Source organism: Cucurbita pepo, chromosome LG16 (genome assembly GCF_002806865.2).
Source record: "Cucurbita pepo subsp. pepo cultivar mu-cu-16 chromosome LG16, ASM280686v2, whole genome shotgun sequence".
In the NCBI taxonomy this organism is placed as follows: domain Eukaryota; kingdom Viridiplantae; phylum Streptophyta; class Magnoliopsida; order Cucurbitales; family Cucurbitaceae; genus Cucurbita; species Cucurbita pepo.
In genome coordinates, this window is record NC_036653.1 from 6,314,770 (window position 1) to 6,329,773 (window position 15,004).

The window sequence follows — 15,004 nt, forward strand, 5'->3', positions numbered from 1 at the left end:
GTATCTTTCCCTTTTTTTTTTTTTTTTTTTTTTTTAACTTTTTAAATTTTAATTTTAATTTTTTTCCCTTGCAAATTTATTTCTTTATTTATTTATTTTTAATTTATTTCTACCATTCCCACGTGCGCCAAATCGGTCGTGTAAATAATAATTCCACAAAAAAAAAAAAAAAAAAAAAAAAAAAAAAAAAAAAAANTGAGGATTACAGTTACTGTGTTTCTTTTTTAATTTTTTTTAACGAAAATTTGGTTTTTTGTATTATCTTTTATTTTTTTACCCGAAATTAAACCGCCATGACCGGTTCACTAATTATTATATATATATTTTAGTTAAATTCGTTAATAATAATAATAATACTATGTTTTTAATTTTTAAAATATTTAAAAAAGTGAATAATAAAATAAAGAAATTAATGGGTAAATTTAAATAAAATTCTAAATTCTAAATATATTACTTTATATTAATTTTCACCTTTTAACTTTAAATTCATCCTATTAGGTAAATTGATGTAATATCTACCGTTGTTCAATTTACACTAATTTACTCACTATTTTTAATGTTGAAAATAATTTAAAATTAAGACAAAAAGAGAAAAGGAGAAGTTTTTATTGTCTTAAAAATCACTAAAGAAATTTATCCTAAATTAAAAAGATATTTTAACCGCGGCTGTAAAATGGTAAATTTGAAAATCTGAGTTAAAAGGAGGGAAGGAGAGAGGAATATATGGTGGTGGGGCATTGAAGCAGCGCCAAAGGCGCAGGGCTCTGATAAAAACGACTAACTCAACTCACTCCCTTCTTCACTCGCTTTCTCTCGCGTTTATACCACGCGCCTATTTATTTCATTTCCAGGTAATTTCAACTCCCTCCCAATTATCCTTTTATTTTATTCTCATTAAATTTTTTTTTTATCCCTAATATTTTTTCAATTAAAAAAAATATTTCAAGACGAACATAATTTAATAGAAAAAATATCAATTACCATTAAAAAATTGCAATAAAATTAAATAAAATAAAATAAATTTGGATCAACTCATTAGAAAGTTATATGTAAATTAGTAATAATAGTTTTTTTAAGCATAAAAAAATATTTGGTATAAAATTATATATAGGAGAAGAAAAAAGGGTAGAGGAAGAAGAGAAGAGCACGCGCGTTTAAAGGAAGTGGGGGAACAGTGATTCTATAATTAGAAATAGAAAAAGGAACAAAAGCTGTGGGGGGTGAGACGTGAGAGGCAGAAAAGAGTTGAACTCGTACTCTGCTAACTGCTAAGGCCTGCTGGGGTTGTGAGCTTGCGTTTACCATTAGCAATTTGCAGCTTACAAGCAAACCCCGCCCACTTTACATGCTGCCCAGAACTCTCTATCCCCACCAATGGCCATGCCCATGGCCCCCAATTCTCTCTCTTTCTTGGCATCTTTTTAGATTAGAATAGATTTGATTCAGTTCATTTGGTTTCTGAGTTTTCTTTTTGCATTTTGGGAGGTGGGCAATGGGGTTTAGGAGCTTTTAATTGGGTTTGCTTAATATGCCCACAACCTGTTTGATAAAATGCGTGAGAGAAGAGATGTTCTTCGTTTATTCGGAGAAAAGATTGAACAAAGAGAAAAAGAAGTGTTATTTTTGTTGGATTAATCAAAACCAGCCTTTTTGTCTTTGGTGGAGGGCCAGAGTCTCTCACAGTGAAAGAAATTATTAAGAAAGGAGAAGGGGTAGAGGAAGATAAAGCCAAGGCAAAGCAAAGAAGAAGGGGATGGGGGAGTGTGGGTTTTGTTCTGTCTTAGCCTGTCCCCCCCACCCACTCACACATATATGCACTCTTCTCTCTCTCTAACAGTCCAAAAGCCACCAAAGCATTGGCCTTTTTTCGCCTTTTGCTTCTGTGTTTCCTATGCAATTGTCTATGTCTGTGGCTTCTGCTCCCTCTTCTCAGTACCTGCAAATGGGAGAGGAATCATACTTTGAATTTCTTGTTATTATTTGATACCCCTTCTTCTCTTTTTTTTTCTTCCCCATCTTTTTAGCCTACTCTGCCTTAGCATCCATCCAAACACTACTTTCTTGTTGTTTTCTGTTCATCTCCTTTCATTTCTCTCCTTTTTTTAGCTTTATTGGTATGTTTTCAGCATTCTTTGCCATGATTTGACCTCATTTCCAGTTTTCTACAGCTTTGGTCTTCTTGTCACCTTATTGCCAATTGATATCATTCCACGCCATTTTCCCCTTTCTTGTTTTAGTTCTGTTGGGAAGCATAGCAATAGGACACTTGAAGTAACCCTGGGTGGGTGTTCATGGAAATTGATCTGAACCAAACAGCCAGTGAGGAGGGGAAGAATGCATATTGCCATGGAAATTGTGAAGAGGGTCGCTGCAATTGCTGTTTATCATCTTCAACTTCTTCTTGTTCCTCAAATTCTTCATCAACTCCCGCCTCTTCTTCAACCTATTTGGAGCTTTGGCATGCTTGTGCTGGTCCTCTCACCTCATTGCCCAAGAAAGGAAATGCAGTTGTCTATTTCCCACAAGGTCACTTGGAGCAAATTGCCTCTGCCTCTCCCTTTTCCCCCATGGAAATGGCCACTTTTGACCTCCAGCCCCAGATCCTCTGCAGGGTCATCAATGTCCACCTACTTGTGAGTACTGGGTTTGCATTTTAAAATCGATTTCTGCCTTTTTCCACTCTCAAGGAGCCTCACCCGTAGTTTCCCTTTAGAGTTTTTCACTGTTCTTACCATTTTGACAGGCTAATAAGGAGAATGATGAGGTCTACACACAACTTACTCTGCTTCCCTTGCCAGAGGTAGCTTCCATTTGTTATATTACGTTTCTCTTAATTTCGAGTTTGGGAAGGTTAAGAAAATTTGTAGCTTATTTAGTATGCCCATGTTCTGGAGATAAATTTTTTCTAGTATGTTTTCTTCTGTTTAATTTAGCTCAAGATGAGATGACTATTACCGTGGCTGAATACTAAATTTGGATATTCCATAGTTATTAGGCACTGGCGTAGAGGGCAAAGAGCTGGAGGAATTGGCGTTGAATAGAGCTGCTGATGGAGATGGGAGCGGAGGGTCGCCTACTAGATCCACACCTCACATGTTCTGTAAAACACTCACAGCGTCCGACACGAGCACCCATGGAGGATTCTCTGTTCCTCGCAGAGCTGCTGAAGACTGTTTCCCTCCTCTGGTTGCCACTGCTTTCCCATGTTTTACTTTCAATTTTTCTCAAATGAAGCGAATTGGGTTCATTTCGATTATTCTATTTGGTATATTCTGAGTGAAGTTGATGGTTACTGCAGGATTATACTCAGCTTAGGCCATCTCAAGAGCTAATAGCCAAGGACCTGCATGGCGTGGAGTGGAGATTTAAGCATATTTACAGAGGTATATTGTGAGATTCCTTTGTTGTTGTTTGATTGGATGACATAATTGAACTCAATCTTAATAACTTGGTGGCAGGTCAACCTAGGCGGCATCTGCTCACTACTGGATGGAGTATTTTTGTAAGCCAAAAGAATCTTATTTCTGGGGATGCAGTGCTCTTTTTAAGGTATCAATCTTCATATTAACCCCTACTATTTGTGCAGAGAAAAATTAGATACAAATTTATGCCTTATAGTGTTGAAATGAAGTTTGAGATCTCGAACCATTAGTGACTGCGTCGTGTCCGCAGGGGCGAAAATGGAGAGTTAAGGTTGGGAATAAGACGAGCTGTTCGGCCTAGAAATGGTCTTCCTGATTCAATTGTGGGCAACCAAAATTCTTGTGCAAATGATCTTACTCGTGTGGTGAAAGCAGTTTCCACCAAGAGCACGTTTGATGTGTTTTACAATCCAAGGTACCGTCATGGTTCAGTACGCTTTATTTGTTAATCATGAAAGAGAATTTTCTGTACGTTACTGTATTATTAGAACGGTGACCTACGAATAGGAAGAATCCTAGAACAAAATGAGAGGTAGGGGACATCAAGAAAACACTTTGCTTTAGGGGTTTTTGCACTTTGGATGTCTCTCTGTGAATATGGGAGATGAACTGGAAATGAATGGATATGTAGAAGTTTGGGTCAAATCCATCTAAGAGAAAAATTAATTTATACCCCGAACTTTAAGAGTTGTATCACTTCAAACCTCAAACTAATAATTGTATCAATGAGAACCCGTAACTGTTCTTTCACGAGGAAAGCGTCACAAATGTTAGAATTAAGTTCATCTTGATAGTAACCTTCTTTTTCCCCAGACATACAAAGAAAAGCATTCTTTACTTACTACTACATAGGTATTCTAGGCTTTATGGTCGTTACTTTTCTGAGGTCTGCCCTCTGCCAGTGGATCATGTAAATTTGTTATTTATGCTCGTGGATCGTGTAATAGGGGATCGTTAATCATTCCCACGGTTCGAACCAATGGCTTCTTAGTGGGTCATTAATCGTGTAAATTTGTTAGTTTGAACTGTGTTCCCCTATTGTAAGTTTGTGGTAGCAAAATGGTTTCCCTGAAGCTCCTTAAATTTGACAGAAGTAAAACTTGATGAACTAGTAAGAATCGGAACTCTTCATGCTATTTTGAAGGGATAGTTAGTTCATTAACCTACCGCTAGCGGATATTGTTGTCTTTAGGCTTTCCCTTTTGAGCTTCCCCTCAAAGTTTTAAAACGTGTCTGCTGGGGAGAAATTTCACACCCTTATAAGGAATGTTTCGTTCCCTTCTCCAACCGATGTGGGATCTCACAATCCACCCCCTTGGAGGCCCAGCGTCCTCGCTGACACACCGTTCAGTGTCTGACTCTGATATCATTTGTAACCGCCCAAGCCCCACTAGTAGATATTGTCCTCTTTGGGCTTTCCCTTCTAAGCTTTCCCTCAAAGTTTTAAGACGCGTCTATTCGGGAGAGGTTTCCACACCCTTATAAGGAATGCTTCGTTCTCCTCTCCAACCGATGTGGGATCTCACAACTATTCTTTATTTAGTCTTATACTGGTTATGTGCTATACTTTACTGGTTTGTATTATCATTCTCACTCACTATTTGAACTTGGTAGTGTACTTGACCAGCCTTTACTTGCTTAGAAAATATAGTCACATGCCAATTCATGCTGACTTGCAGGGCATATCATGCACAATTTGTTGTCTCTTGTCAGAAGTATGTGAAGAGCATCAACAATCCAGTGAACGTAGGCACAAGATTCAAAATGAGATTTGAGATGGACGATTCGCCAGAAAGAAGGTTTATCCATACACGAGCAAGATCAACGTGCTTTACTTTGTACAATGATTCTTATATACAAATATATTTATGAGTATCTGTTTCTTGCAGGTTTAATGGTGTAGTTGTCGGTATTGGCGACATGGATCCCTTTCGATGGCCGAACTCGAAATGGAGATGCTTAACGGTAAGGATTACAATCCCCATATCTTTTCTAATTAAACAAAAACCCATTTCTTTAACTGCAAGCAATTGATTTATAATCGATCAGGTCCGATGGGATAAAGACAGTGATCATCAAGAACGCGTTTCGCCCTGGGAGATTGATCCTTCTGTTTCTCTCCCACCCTTGAGTGTTCAGTCTTCTCCAAGGCTGAAGAAACTGAGGACTAGTCTGCAGGCAGCCCCACCTAATAACGCCTTTAATGGTACGAGTGTCGAAATTGAAATGATAGCTTTGTTTCTTCTAAACTCGAGTTGTTAAAACTTTTCTTGCATTAGGGAGGGGCGGTTTTATGGACTTTGAGGATTCAGTTAGATCCTCTAAGGTCTTGCAAGGTCAAGAAAATGTAGGTATGGTATCACCCTTTTACGGTTGTGATAATACCGCAAAACGCTCACTGGAGTTTGAGGTGCGATCTTCTGCACAACAAAATCAAGCGTCAGGTGGAGTTGAAAAGCTTAATATAGGTGATTATGTAACTTCTTTCACAGGCTTTATGGAATCTGATAGATTTCTGAAGGTCTTGCAAGGTCAAGAAATATGCTCATTGAGGCCACAAACAAGAAAACCAGAGCCTAGTTTAGGTGTTTGGGGAAAGTTCAATCTCAGTGACAACTCTTTTAACCCATTTCAATCACCGAACTCGAGTTTTTATCACATGATGTCAAATGGCGCCCGAAACATGCATTACCCTCGTCGTGATATTTACAGTACTGGCCAAGCTGCCATGATGAGCTCAAATGATATCAATTTTCCAAGAGAGAGTGCCTTGTTCAACCCATCAGCAAAAATGGAAAGGGCTAATTCTACTCCTCCAACTTTAGGGTCGACTATGAGGAATTCAAAGGACGAAAACGTGAACGAGAACCGAACTGGCTGTAAACTTTTCGGCTTTTCCTTGACTACAGAAACTGCTACAAACATGCAAAGTTCAGGGAAGAGAAGTTGTACCAAGGTAAGAAAGGTCAATATGTTCATTTTTCCGTTCATGGAAACATCTGGAATTGCCAAATCTCTCATTTGCGCTCGAGAGAGAATCCAAAGATAGACTTGTTCTTATGGCTCTCGAAGCGTATTTTTTACTCTCTGCTTCTTCCATGCTGATATTACTCTTATTAAGTGAAGGTTCACAAACAAGGCAGCCTAGTAGGAAGAGCTATTGATCTCTCTAGACTGAATGGTTACACTGATCTTCTTTCTGAACTCGAACGCCTGTTTAGCATGGAAGGACTCTTAAAAGATCCCGATAAAGGATGGCGTGTATTGTACACCGACAACGAGAACGACGTAATGGTGGTCGGGGACTATCCATGGCAGTAAGTGCTATACCTCGATATCATCTTACAGCAAATATTAGTTCATAAACAAATTCAAGTTTTGAATATCATTCATGGTGTGCAGTGATTTCTGTGATGCTGTTTCGAAAATCCACATATACACAGAAGAAGAAGTGGAAAAGATGACAAATGGAGTGATCAGTGATGATACTCAAAGCTGCTTAGATCAAGCTGCTTTGTGTATGGAAGCATCAAAATCGTCTTCAGTGGGTCAACCTGATTCATCTCCAACAGTAGTAAGAGTTTAACTAATAATCAAGATGTGTATTTATTTATGTGTTTATCATATCTATCGTCGTTCTGTCTGTCGAGTCGAAGTCGTCGGTAGCTTTGCTGCCATGAACGGCATCGTGTTTAGCTTTGTGTCTTTCTGCCCCATAGGTTGGAATCTGTTGTTTCAAACCTCTGCTTTCTAATGGATAGTGTGTACTTCTACTCGTCTTTTAAGCTGTGGAATGGTATGATATTGAAGATTTTGAACTTTGTAGAAGATGATTAATTTGTTTAGCAGCTGCTTGTAACAATTTTTGTTTTGTTACTATCTTTTAAAATATTGGCTATAAGAATGTGGGACGTTTTCTTCGAAGCAATCGAATGAGAGTAAAAGCTCTCTCGTTGTACTTTGAACAACGAGCGGGCGATGATCATCGTTCTCATTTCATTAGTTCCTGCATCTATTTCGTATAGTTTTGCATATCGGAGTAGTCGTCCGGTTACGTACTCCTTTATGTACTTGTTACCAGCTAAACAATGTATGGTCAGTAAGTTTGAACATGAAAGATGTGAGATTCCATATCGGTTGAAGAGTGGAGCGAAACATTTTTTAAAGGGGTGGAAATCTCTCTCTCTAGCAGACGTGTTTTAAAATCGTGAGGCTAACGACGACATGTAACAGACCAAAACAGAGAATATCTACTAGCAGTGACGACAGAGAAATATCTACTAGCAGTGACGACAGAGAAATATCTACTAGCAGTGACGACAGAGAAATATCTACTAGCAGTGACGACAAAGAATATCTACTAGCAGTGACGACAAAGAATATCTACTAGCAGTGACGACAGAGAATATTATCTACTAGCAGTGACGACAGAGAATATCTACTAGCAGTGACGACAGAGAATATCTACTAGCAGTGACGACACGTAACAGACCAAAACAGAACAGACAATATCGGGTTTGAGCTATTACAAAAGATTTTCACAAATGGAATCGAGCGATAAACATTATAGTAAACTTAAAGGTCAATTAAGTATAACTCAATTATTTTAGATATATATGAGTAAAAAAAAAAAATTATATATTTTTTATTTATTTTCATTTTTTAACTTAAAAAAATCATTTTTCTCTAAAATAAAAGGACGAGATTATTATAAAAGGATTAAAGCGACGACGTTTAGGGCCACTGCTGGGGAAAGAGAACGATCTGAACAAGAAAGATCATTTCTTGAGCGAAGGGAAAAGAAGAGCTCTACTAAAGCAGTCGAAAGACTCCAACTTCGCTGCGACGCTCGACTTTGATTCTGTTCCCAATCCATTGTGCCGAAGTTAATCGATCCGAATATGAGTGTAAGTTCATCAGCTGAAACTCAAATTTCTATTCCTCATTACATTCCGATTTTAACATTCATCGATCTTCCGATTTTTCAATGCTGCCCGTTGATTCTAACCAGGCGAATCACGGTCTTCTCTGCCCCGAAGCTCCCATTCAGAGAACTCAGTACGCGCTCTCTCTCTCTCTCTCTGTTTGTTTCTGTGGTTACTTTTTGGTGTTAGACTATACGTTTCGTATTCTAGAGATGGGAATTTTAGGGTTCTAAAAACCTAAGATTCGAATTTAAAGTTAAGCAGTGAATGAATGGAATAATCGAGGTATTAAAATCGACTACTTCTGCTGTTCAATAGGTATCCCTATGTGACTGGTACATCCGTGGTTGCCATCAAATACAAAGATGGGATTTTAATGGTTTCTGATTTGGGAGGTCAGTCGAAAATCTTCTCCATTTTTATATTTCAACATCCAGTGAACTGTTCATTTTATTATGTCTCTCAGCATGTTTATCACTTTTTATTTGCTGATAACAAAACACTGCTGGAAGTGATGTTTCTTTCTTTATGTGATTTCGAATCTCTGATGTATGTATTGCCAAATTATAAGGCAAACCTGTCTGTATTACTTATATGGCGCTTTAACTAACTACAGGCTCCTATGGTTCCACACTGCGGTATAAGAGTGTGGAGCGAATCAAAGCTATTGGAAAACATTCTCTACTTGGAGCAAGCGGAGAAATTAGTGACTTTCAGGAGTTGTTGAGAAATCTTGATGATCTTATGTAAGCCTAAGATGTTTGCTTTATTCTATCTCTTTGATTGTGACGCTGTTCTGCATCGGAATTCAGTTGCTTGTTTTGTGTGTCTATTTTGATTTAGAACTTGATTGAAATCTCTGATCGTATCGAATGGTGCAGCTTGTATGATAACATGTGGGATGATGGTAATGCTTTGGGGCCAAAGGAGATCCATAGCTACTTAACTCGAGTGATGTATAACAGGCGGAACAAGTTCAACCCACTTTGGAACTCGCTTGTTCTTGGTGGCGTGAAGAACGGGCAAAAGTATCTTGGCACGGTAGATTTTTGGTTCTCTTCGCATTCATTAAAATAAGTTCCTAATATCCGTTCTAAAATAAGATGCTTCATCAGCTAACATTTAGCCACTTTTATTCAGGTTAATATGATAGGTGTAACTTTTGAAGATGATCATGTTACTACTGGCTTTGGCAATCACCTTGCACGACCAATTCTTCGTGATGAGTGGCACGAGAACCTGACTTTTGAAGAAGGTGTGAAATTGCTGGAGAAATGCATGAGGGTTCTCTTATACCGTGATAGATCGGCTGTCAACAAGCTCCAGGTTTGGATTTTTCTATGAGCTACCTTCATTACTTTCTTTGCTATATATTTTGTGAGCGTGTGATTCTCGTCTGCGTGTATCGACAAATCTCATAAAATAGCCATCCAACACTAACATTTGATCTTTATAGAAACTCATTAGATTTTAAGATCATTAAGAGTTAGATCACTATGTGTTTCAGCCCATTATAGTAGCTACTTTCTAGTTTCTGGAACCCATGTTTTGTTCACTGATTATAAGACTTCTATGTCTGGATGTTATTCTCATCATCACATACAATTTGAATATGAAATTTACAGATTGCAAAAATAACTGAAGAAGGTGTGACAATCTCCCAACCCTACTCTTTGAAAACATTCTGGAACTACTCTGCTTTCGAGAATCCGACTTCGGGTGCTGAAGGGTCATGGTAGATCGAAGCTTCATCGTTTATCCGAGATTCCATTTCGGTGAGTCGCTTTTTGGGGCGCAACAATTGATAGATCTAAGTTAGATGCATCTTAGATACTTCGTTCTTACTTTGGATTTGTATGGAATCTCTACTTGAACTATCAACTATATCCAACTTGGGGAATGTTTGATTTGATTTTCTTGATATTATTATGATCACAACCGGTTGCTTTTCCATTATGAATCTGCCTACTCAATTGCTTGAACCCTTTGATTCACATGAAGTAAAGTTCAATCTAGTTTGTTGTGGGAAAAGCTCTGATTTGTGAGGTTGAAAGTTGAAACGAAATAGATCGAGACGTTATGCTGGCTGATACTTTGAAAGGAATTTGGATATCGACACTAATCCAAGTCCTAAACTACAATATAAGTAAGTAAACGACATCGTTTAGCTTCACATTTTTAGCATAATCTTTGTGTTAACTAACATTATGAACATTCTCGTACCTCTAAAGGAGAAGATGGATGAACTCTGGGCACCATTCTTCGCATTGTATATTCAAATCTTCGGCTTGCTCCGTAGAAGATATGATGCCGACACTGGAACTCGGATTAGGAACAAGTGTCGGTACCATCTCTCCTGCGAAGTAAGCCTTCCATTGGTTTTGTTGCAGAACAACCTTGGTGTTGCTTCTAAATTGTATAGAGAAAAGCTTCCATATCTACCCATCCAGATTGAGATCCAGCTTCATCGTCTTATGTTTGGTGCATATTCAATTTCTGAATGCATTATTTGGAGCTGGAAAAGTCAACAAAATCATTCTTACTTGTTATTTCTGGTGGTTGAGGCTTCATGTCTCTTTAAAGACAGCTGCATAGTTTTCAATTACATTTACAATATCATGTCTGAGCTCACTCCTCCTACGTCACCACCAGCTCTATTCAAGCTTCAAAGACAGCCCGCAGTTTGGGTGTATTTGAAAATTTTGTTGGACCAAGTCAAAACTTGGAGTTAGATGCTTGGTTGGACCAAGTCAAAGCTTGGGGTTAGTTGCTTGGTTTTCCACATTTATCGAACCATTCCTTATAAGGTTTTTGGGTTAAGTCATTGGGTTTTCCACATCAGTTGGAGAGGAAACATGTTGGGTTTCCCACATGTTTTTAAATCGTGAGGCTGACAACCGTAATGGGTCAGAAACATGTTGGGTTTTTTTAAATCGTGAGGCTGACAACCGTAATGGGTCAGAAACATGTTGGGTTTTTTTAAATCGTGAGGCTGACAACCGTAATGGGTCAGAAACATGTTGGGTTTTTTTAAATCGTGAGGCTGACAACCGTAATGGGTCAAAGCAGACAATATCTACTAACTGTAGCTTTAGGCTGTTACAAATGGGTCGAAGCAGACAATATCTACTAGCGGTAGCTTCTGGCTATTACAAACGAGTCAAAGCAAACAATATCTACTGGTGGTAGCTTCGGGCCATTACAAACGATATCAGAGCTAGACATCGGGTAGTGTACCAGCGAGGACGCCGGCCTCCAAGGGGTGGATTATGAGGTTCGAATCTCTCCTTAACAAAGACATTTAAAAACCTTAAGGAAAGCCCAAAGAAACAACTAGGGGTGGATTTGGGCCATAACAAATTCATTATTTTTTACTAAAATTTCAAAAATTTCAATACCAAGCATTTATAAATTTAATGTTTATTTTAGAGTTATTTAACCAAAAACATTCTCCTCTACACGCAAATGCTGCAACATAAAAAAATTATCAGTGGTTAATGGACAAACGATCTTTAACATTGCCTCTATTCAGAGGCTTTACAAAAAAAAAAAAAAAAAAAAAAAAAAAAAAAAAAAAAAAAAAAAAAAAAAAAAAAAAAAANACAAACAACAAATAGAACCATTTATATGTGCCATGAAATGAAGTAGAAAGAAGGCGATTCAGAAAGGACAATATAAGCAACGACATTTAGTGTTTAGTAATATTACGAGTATCTCAGCAGAAACATAGAACTCGAAAACTTTAGAGAAACAGGGCGATAAGAGCAGAAGACCAAACAACAAACACAAAAAAAGACGTTTTGAGCCATATAGCTGCGCCACCGTCTATCAAGCACCCAATTCTGGGACTGGGTACCTAATAATGACCAACGCCAACAACTATAATCACAAAAGTAGATAAAAAGACTCGATAAAGCAGCACCACCACCACCACGAAAAACCATCAGGTCTTTATTTCGACATTTATACTTGTAAACCTCAGGCAGACCCAGCTGAGGTTTTCCCACTACGGTTCACTTTCCACCCTTCTTCACTGCGGACTTGGTAACCTTGGCACCACTTGGATCCTTCTTCTCGACCGACTTGATGACTCCCACAGCCACGGTCTGTCTCATGTCCCTCACAGCAAAACGTCCAAGAGGTGGGTACTGGGAGAAGGTTTCCACCACCATGGGCTTGGTGGGAACCATCTTAATCATACCCGCATCACCATTTTTCAAGAACTTGGGCTCCTTCTCAAGTTCTTTACCAGATCGCCTGTCGATCTTGGTCAGAATCTCAGCGAACTTCACGGCAATGTGAGAGGTGTGGCAATCCAGCACTGGAGCATAACCATTGCCAATCTGCCCTGGGTGGTTCATGATAATGACCTGAGATGTGAAGTTGGCAGCCTCCCTGGCAGGATCATCCTTTGAATTGGAAGCAACGAAACCACGCTTGAGATCCTTGACAGCAACATTCTTCACATTGAATCCGACATTGTCGCCGGGAAGAGCCTCTGGGAGAGCTTCATGGTGCATCTCCACAGACTTAACTTCAGTGGTCAATCCAGATGGGCCAAAAGTGACGACCATACCAGGCTTGAGTACACCAGTCTCAACACGTCCAACAGGTACAGTGCCAATACCACCAATCTTGTACACATCCTGGAGTGGAAGACGGAGTGGCTTGTCCGAGGGCCTCTTGGGCTCCTGGATCAAGTCAAGAGCCTCGAGGAGGGTTGGACCCTTGTACCAGTCGAGGTTTGTTGACCTCTCAATCATGTTGTCTCCTTCGAAACCAGAGATGGGGACGAATGGGATTTTGTCAGGGTTGTATCCAACCTTCTTGAGGTAGGACGAAACTTCCTTCACAATTTCGTCATACCTTGCCTTGGAGTACTTGGGGGTGGTGGCATCCATCTATGAAACGAAGGGTAAATGCAAAATTTAAGTTACAAATGAAAACTAAAGGACGACCATGTTACACTAACAGGAATAAAAACCATTATATGTGAAGAATTCTCACCTTGTTGCAGCAGCAGATCATCTGCTTGACACCAAGAGTAAACGCAAGCAAAGCATGCTCACGGGTTTGCCCATCCTTCGAAATACCGGCTTCAAAACCACCAGTAGTGGAATCAATAATGAGAACAGCGCAATCCGCCTGTGAGGTACCAGTAATCATGTTCTTAATGAAATCACGATGTCCAGGGGCATCAATAACGGTGCAGTAGTATTTGGTGGTCTCGAACTTCCACAAAGCAATATCGATGGTGATACCACGTTCACGCTCAGCCTTGAGTTTGTCCAACACCCAGGCATATTTGAATGACCTCTTGTTCATCTCAGCAGCTTCTTTCTCGAACCTTTCAATAACACGCTTGTCGATACCACCAAGCTTGTAGATCAAGTGTCCGGTGGTGGTAGACTTCCCAGAGTCGACATGGCCAATGACCACAATGTTGATGTGAGTCTTCTCTTTTCCCATTTTAAACTAATAACCTGAAAGGATAAATAATTGTAAACCAATCGCTCAGTTTAACGAACAACGTTCACCGAACAGGTAATTCAAATGATACCTCATCGATATATTTCCATTAAATCCACAAAATAAATAAAAAAAAACGTAATCCAGTTCGCGGATCTTTTAGGACGTGAGAACAGAAAACACATTATCAATGACAATTCCTTTTAAAATTAAAAGAAAACGAAAACCAAATCAACTCAACGAATATTACCAAGATCATCTAAATGTTACAACATTATTCAATGATGATAATCCCTTGTACATAATCGCAACAACAATCGTCTAATTCAAGAAATGCGAAACAGAAGACCAATCCTCCTAGACCCAAACAAACATTAAAAATGCCACAAACTAAATCAAAGACGATAAAATTCAGAATCCTCCAAAACGAATCAATGCCTAAACAGATCTACACATCAAAACGAATCCGCCATACAGAAATGGATTAAACGTCATGCATGCATAAAGAGCAATTAAATCCTATACAAAAGCTAATCATCAAGCTAAGATAGAATCAAACCTGAAAAGACGAAGATTGATGAATGAGAGAGCTGCCGCCGAATCAAGAAACGATGGTTACAAAAGAGGAAGGAGATGAAGAATGGTGGAGCTCTTAGACTATGTATAGGAAATCCCCATGACGCATAGCTGCCTAGGGTTTCTTCCTCATCCGTCGGATTTTGAGGGATATGATCCAACGGTTATAATCTTCACTTCTTAAAGTAGACTGGATACCGGACAAATGCGTGGATCGATTTCAATAATTCTCGTTTATTTGCATTTTTAAATAACATAATAAAATATTCACTTCCAAATTGAGTTTTCTTTTGATAAATATAGTTAAATTATTAAATTGGAAATTAAATTTATTAGAGGAAGGAAGCCACGTGTCAGTAGCATAACATTTTAATATTTTTAATTAATTTAATTTCTAAAATTGTAAATGAATTTAAAAATAAAATTCATAAAAACAATTTATAGAGTAAAGAGGTATTTTTTAAAAGAAAAATAAAAATAAAAATAAGAAATTAAAAGTAAACGAGTTTTTATTAACAGACTGGAGGCTTATGAACAAACCCTAAAGGGAGACGAAACTGAAATTAAAAAAAAAAAAAAAAAAAAAAAAAAAAAAAAAAAAAAAAAAAAAAA

General features: G+C 38.3%; 3 protein-coding genes and 1 long non-coding RNA gene across 7 annotated transcripts; 2 read left to right on the forward strand and 2 right to left on the reverse strand.

Moving 5' to 3' along the window:
* The first annotated feature begins 1,238 nt into the window (after positions 1-1,238).
* LOC111776800 (auxin response factor 4-like) lies at positions 1,239-7,284 on the forward strand. 3 transcript variants are annotated; one of them, XM_023656173.1, is made up of 13 exons: positions 1,239-2,114; positions 2,238-2,633; positions 2,744-2,800; positions 2,989-3,186; positions 3,299-3,383; positions 3,459-3,549; positions 3,673-3,837; positions 5,102-5,221; positions 5,312-5,387; positions 5,472-5,628; positions 5,702-6,387; positions 6,549-6,739; positions 6,825-7,284. In XM_023656173.1, exons 2-13 carry the CDS (start codon positions 2,292-2,294, stop codon positions 7,006-7,008), a joined length of 2,352 nt encoding a protein of 783 aa, XP_023511941.1. In that variant the 5' UTR covers positions 1,239-2,114; positions 2,238-2,291; the 3' UTR covers positions 7,009-7,284. The 3 variants fall into 3 exon arrangements, with proteins under 3 accessions (XP_023511941.1, XP_023511940.1, XP_023511942.1); XM_023656172.1 differs by having other exon boundaries at positions 1,239-2,633; XM_023656174.1 differs by having other exon boundaries at positions 1,241-2,633; positions 5,702-6,378.
* An 876-nt stretch (positions 7,285-8,160) lies between these two features.
* On the forward strand, positions 8,161-10,298 carry LOC111776846 (proteasome subunit beta type-4-like). Of its 2 annotated transcripts, none has more exons than XM_023656234.1 (7): positions 8,161-8,329; positions 8,416-8,480; positions 8,666-8,742; positions 8,964-9,093; positions 9,229-9,388; positions 9,488-9,673; positions 9,973-10,298. In XM_023656234.1, the coding sequence occupies exons 1-7, from the start codon at positions 8,324-8,326 to the stop codon at positions 10,084-10,086; spliced, it is 738 nt and encodes a 245-aa protein (XP_023512002.1). In that variant the 5' UTR covers positions 8,161-8,323; the 3' UTR covers positions 10,087-10,298. The 2 variants fall into 2 exon arrangements, with proteins under 2 accessions (XP_023512002.1, XP_023512003.1); XM_023656235.1 differs by having other exon boundaries at positions 8,434-8,480.
* A 139-nt stretch (positions 10,299-10,437) lies between these two features.
* LOC111776874 lies at positions 10,438-11,101 on the reverse strand. The gene is made up of 2 exons (XR_002812312.1): positions 10,571-11,101; positions 10,438-10,482 (listed from the first exon to the last, which is right to left on the reverse strand). It is a non-coding gene; the product is annotated as an uncharacterized LOC111776874 (long non-coding RNA).
* A 905-nt stretch (positions 11,102-12,006) lies between these two features.
* Positions 12,007-14,482, reverse strand: LOC111776822 (elongation factor 1-alpha). Its single transcript, XM_023656204.1, has 3 exons — positions 14,376-14,482; positions 13,355-13,830; positions 12,007-13,248 (listed from the first exon to the last, which is right to left on the reverse strand). The coding sequence occupies exons 2-3, from the start codon at positions 13,814-13,816 to the stop codon at positions 12,361-12,363; spliced, it is 1,350 nt and encodes a 449-aa protein (XP_023511972.1). The 5' UTR covers positions 13,817-13,830; positions 14,376-14,482; the 3' UTR covers positions 12,007-12,360.
* Between the last annotated feature and the right edge of the window lie 522 nt (positions 14,483-15,004).

What these genes read in the sequence shown, in the direction of transcription:
- LOC111776822 (XM_023656204.1), bottom strand. Translation starts at nt 13,816, where the DNA reads ATGGGAAAAGAGAAGACTCACATCAACATTGTGGTCATTGGCCATGTC. An exon ending in TGATCTGCTGCTGCAACAAG is followed by an intron (nt 13,249 to 13,354) that starts GTGAGAATTCTT and finishes TTCGTTTCATAG; the next exon opens with ATGGATGCCACCACCCCCAA.
- LOC111776846 (XM_023656234.1), top strand. An exon ending in GCTCCCATTCAGAGAACTCA is followed by an intron (nt 8,481 to 8,665) that starts GTACGCGCTCTC and finishes GCTGTTCAATAG; the next exon opens with GTATCCCTATGTGACTGGTA. An exon ending in AATGGTTTCTGATTTGGGAG is followed by an intron (nt 8,743 to 8,963) that starts GTCAGTCGAAAA and finishes AACTAACTACAG; the next exon opens with GCTCCTATGGTTCCACACTG.
- LOC111776800 (XM_023656172.1), top strand. Translation starts at nt 2,292, where the DNA reads ATGGAAATTGATCTGAACCAAACAGCCAGTGAGGAGGGGAAGAATGCA. An exon ending in TCATCAATGTCCACCTACTT is followed by an intron (nt 2,634 to 2,743) that starts GTGAGTACTGGG and finishes CCATTTTGACAG; the next exon opens with GCTAATAAGGAGAATGATGA. An exon ending in GTTGTACCAAGGTAAGAAAG is followed by an intron (nt 6,388 to 6,548) that starts GTCAATATGTTC and finishes TATTAAGTGAAG; the next exon opens with GTTCACAAACAAGGCAGCCT.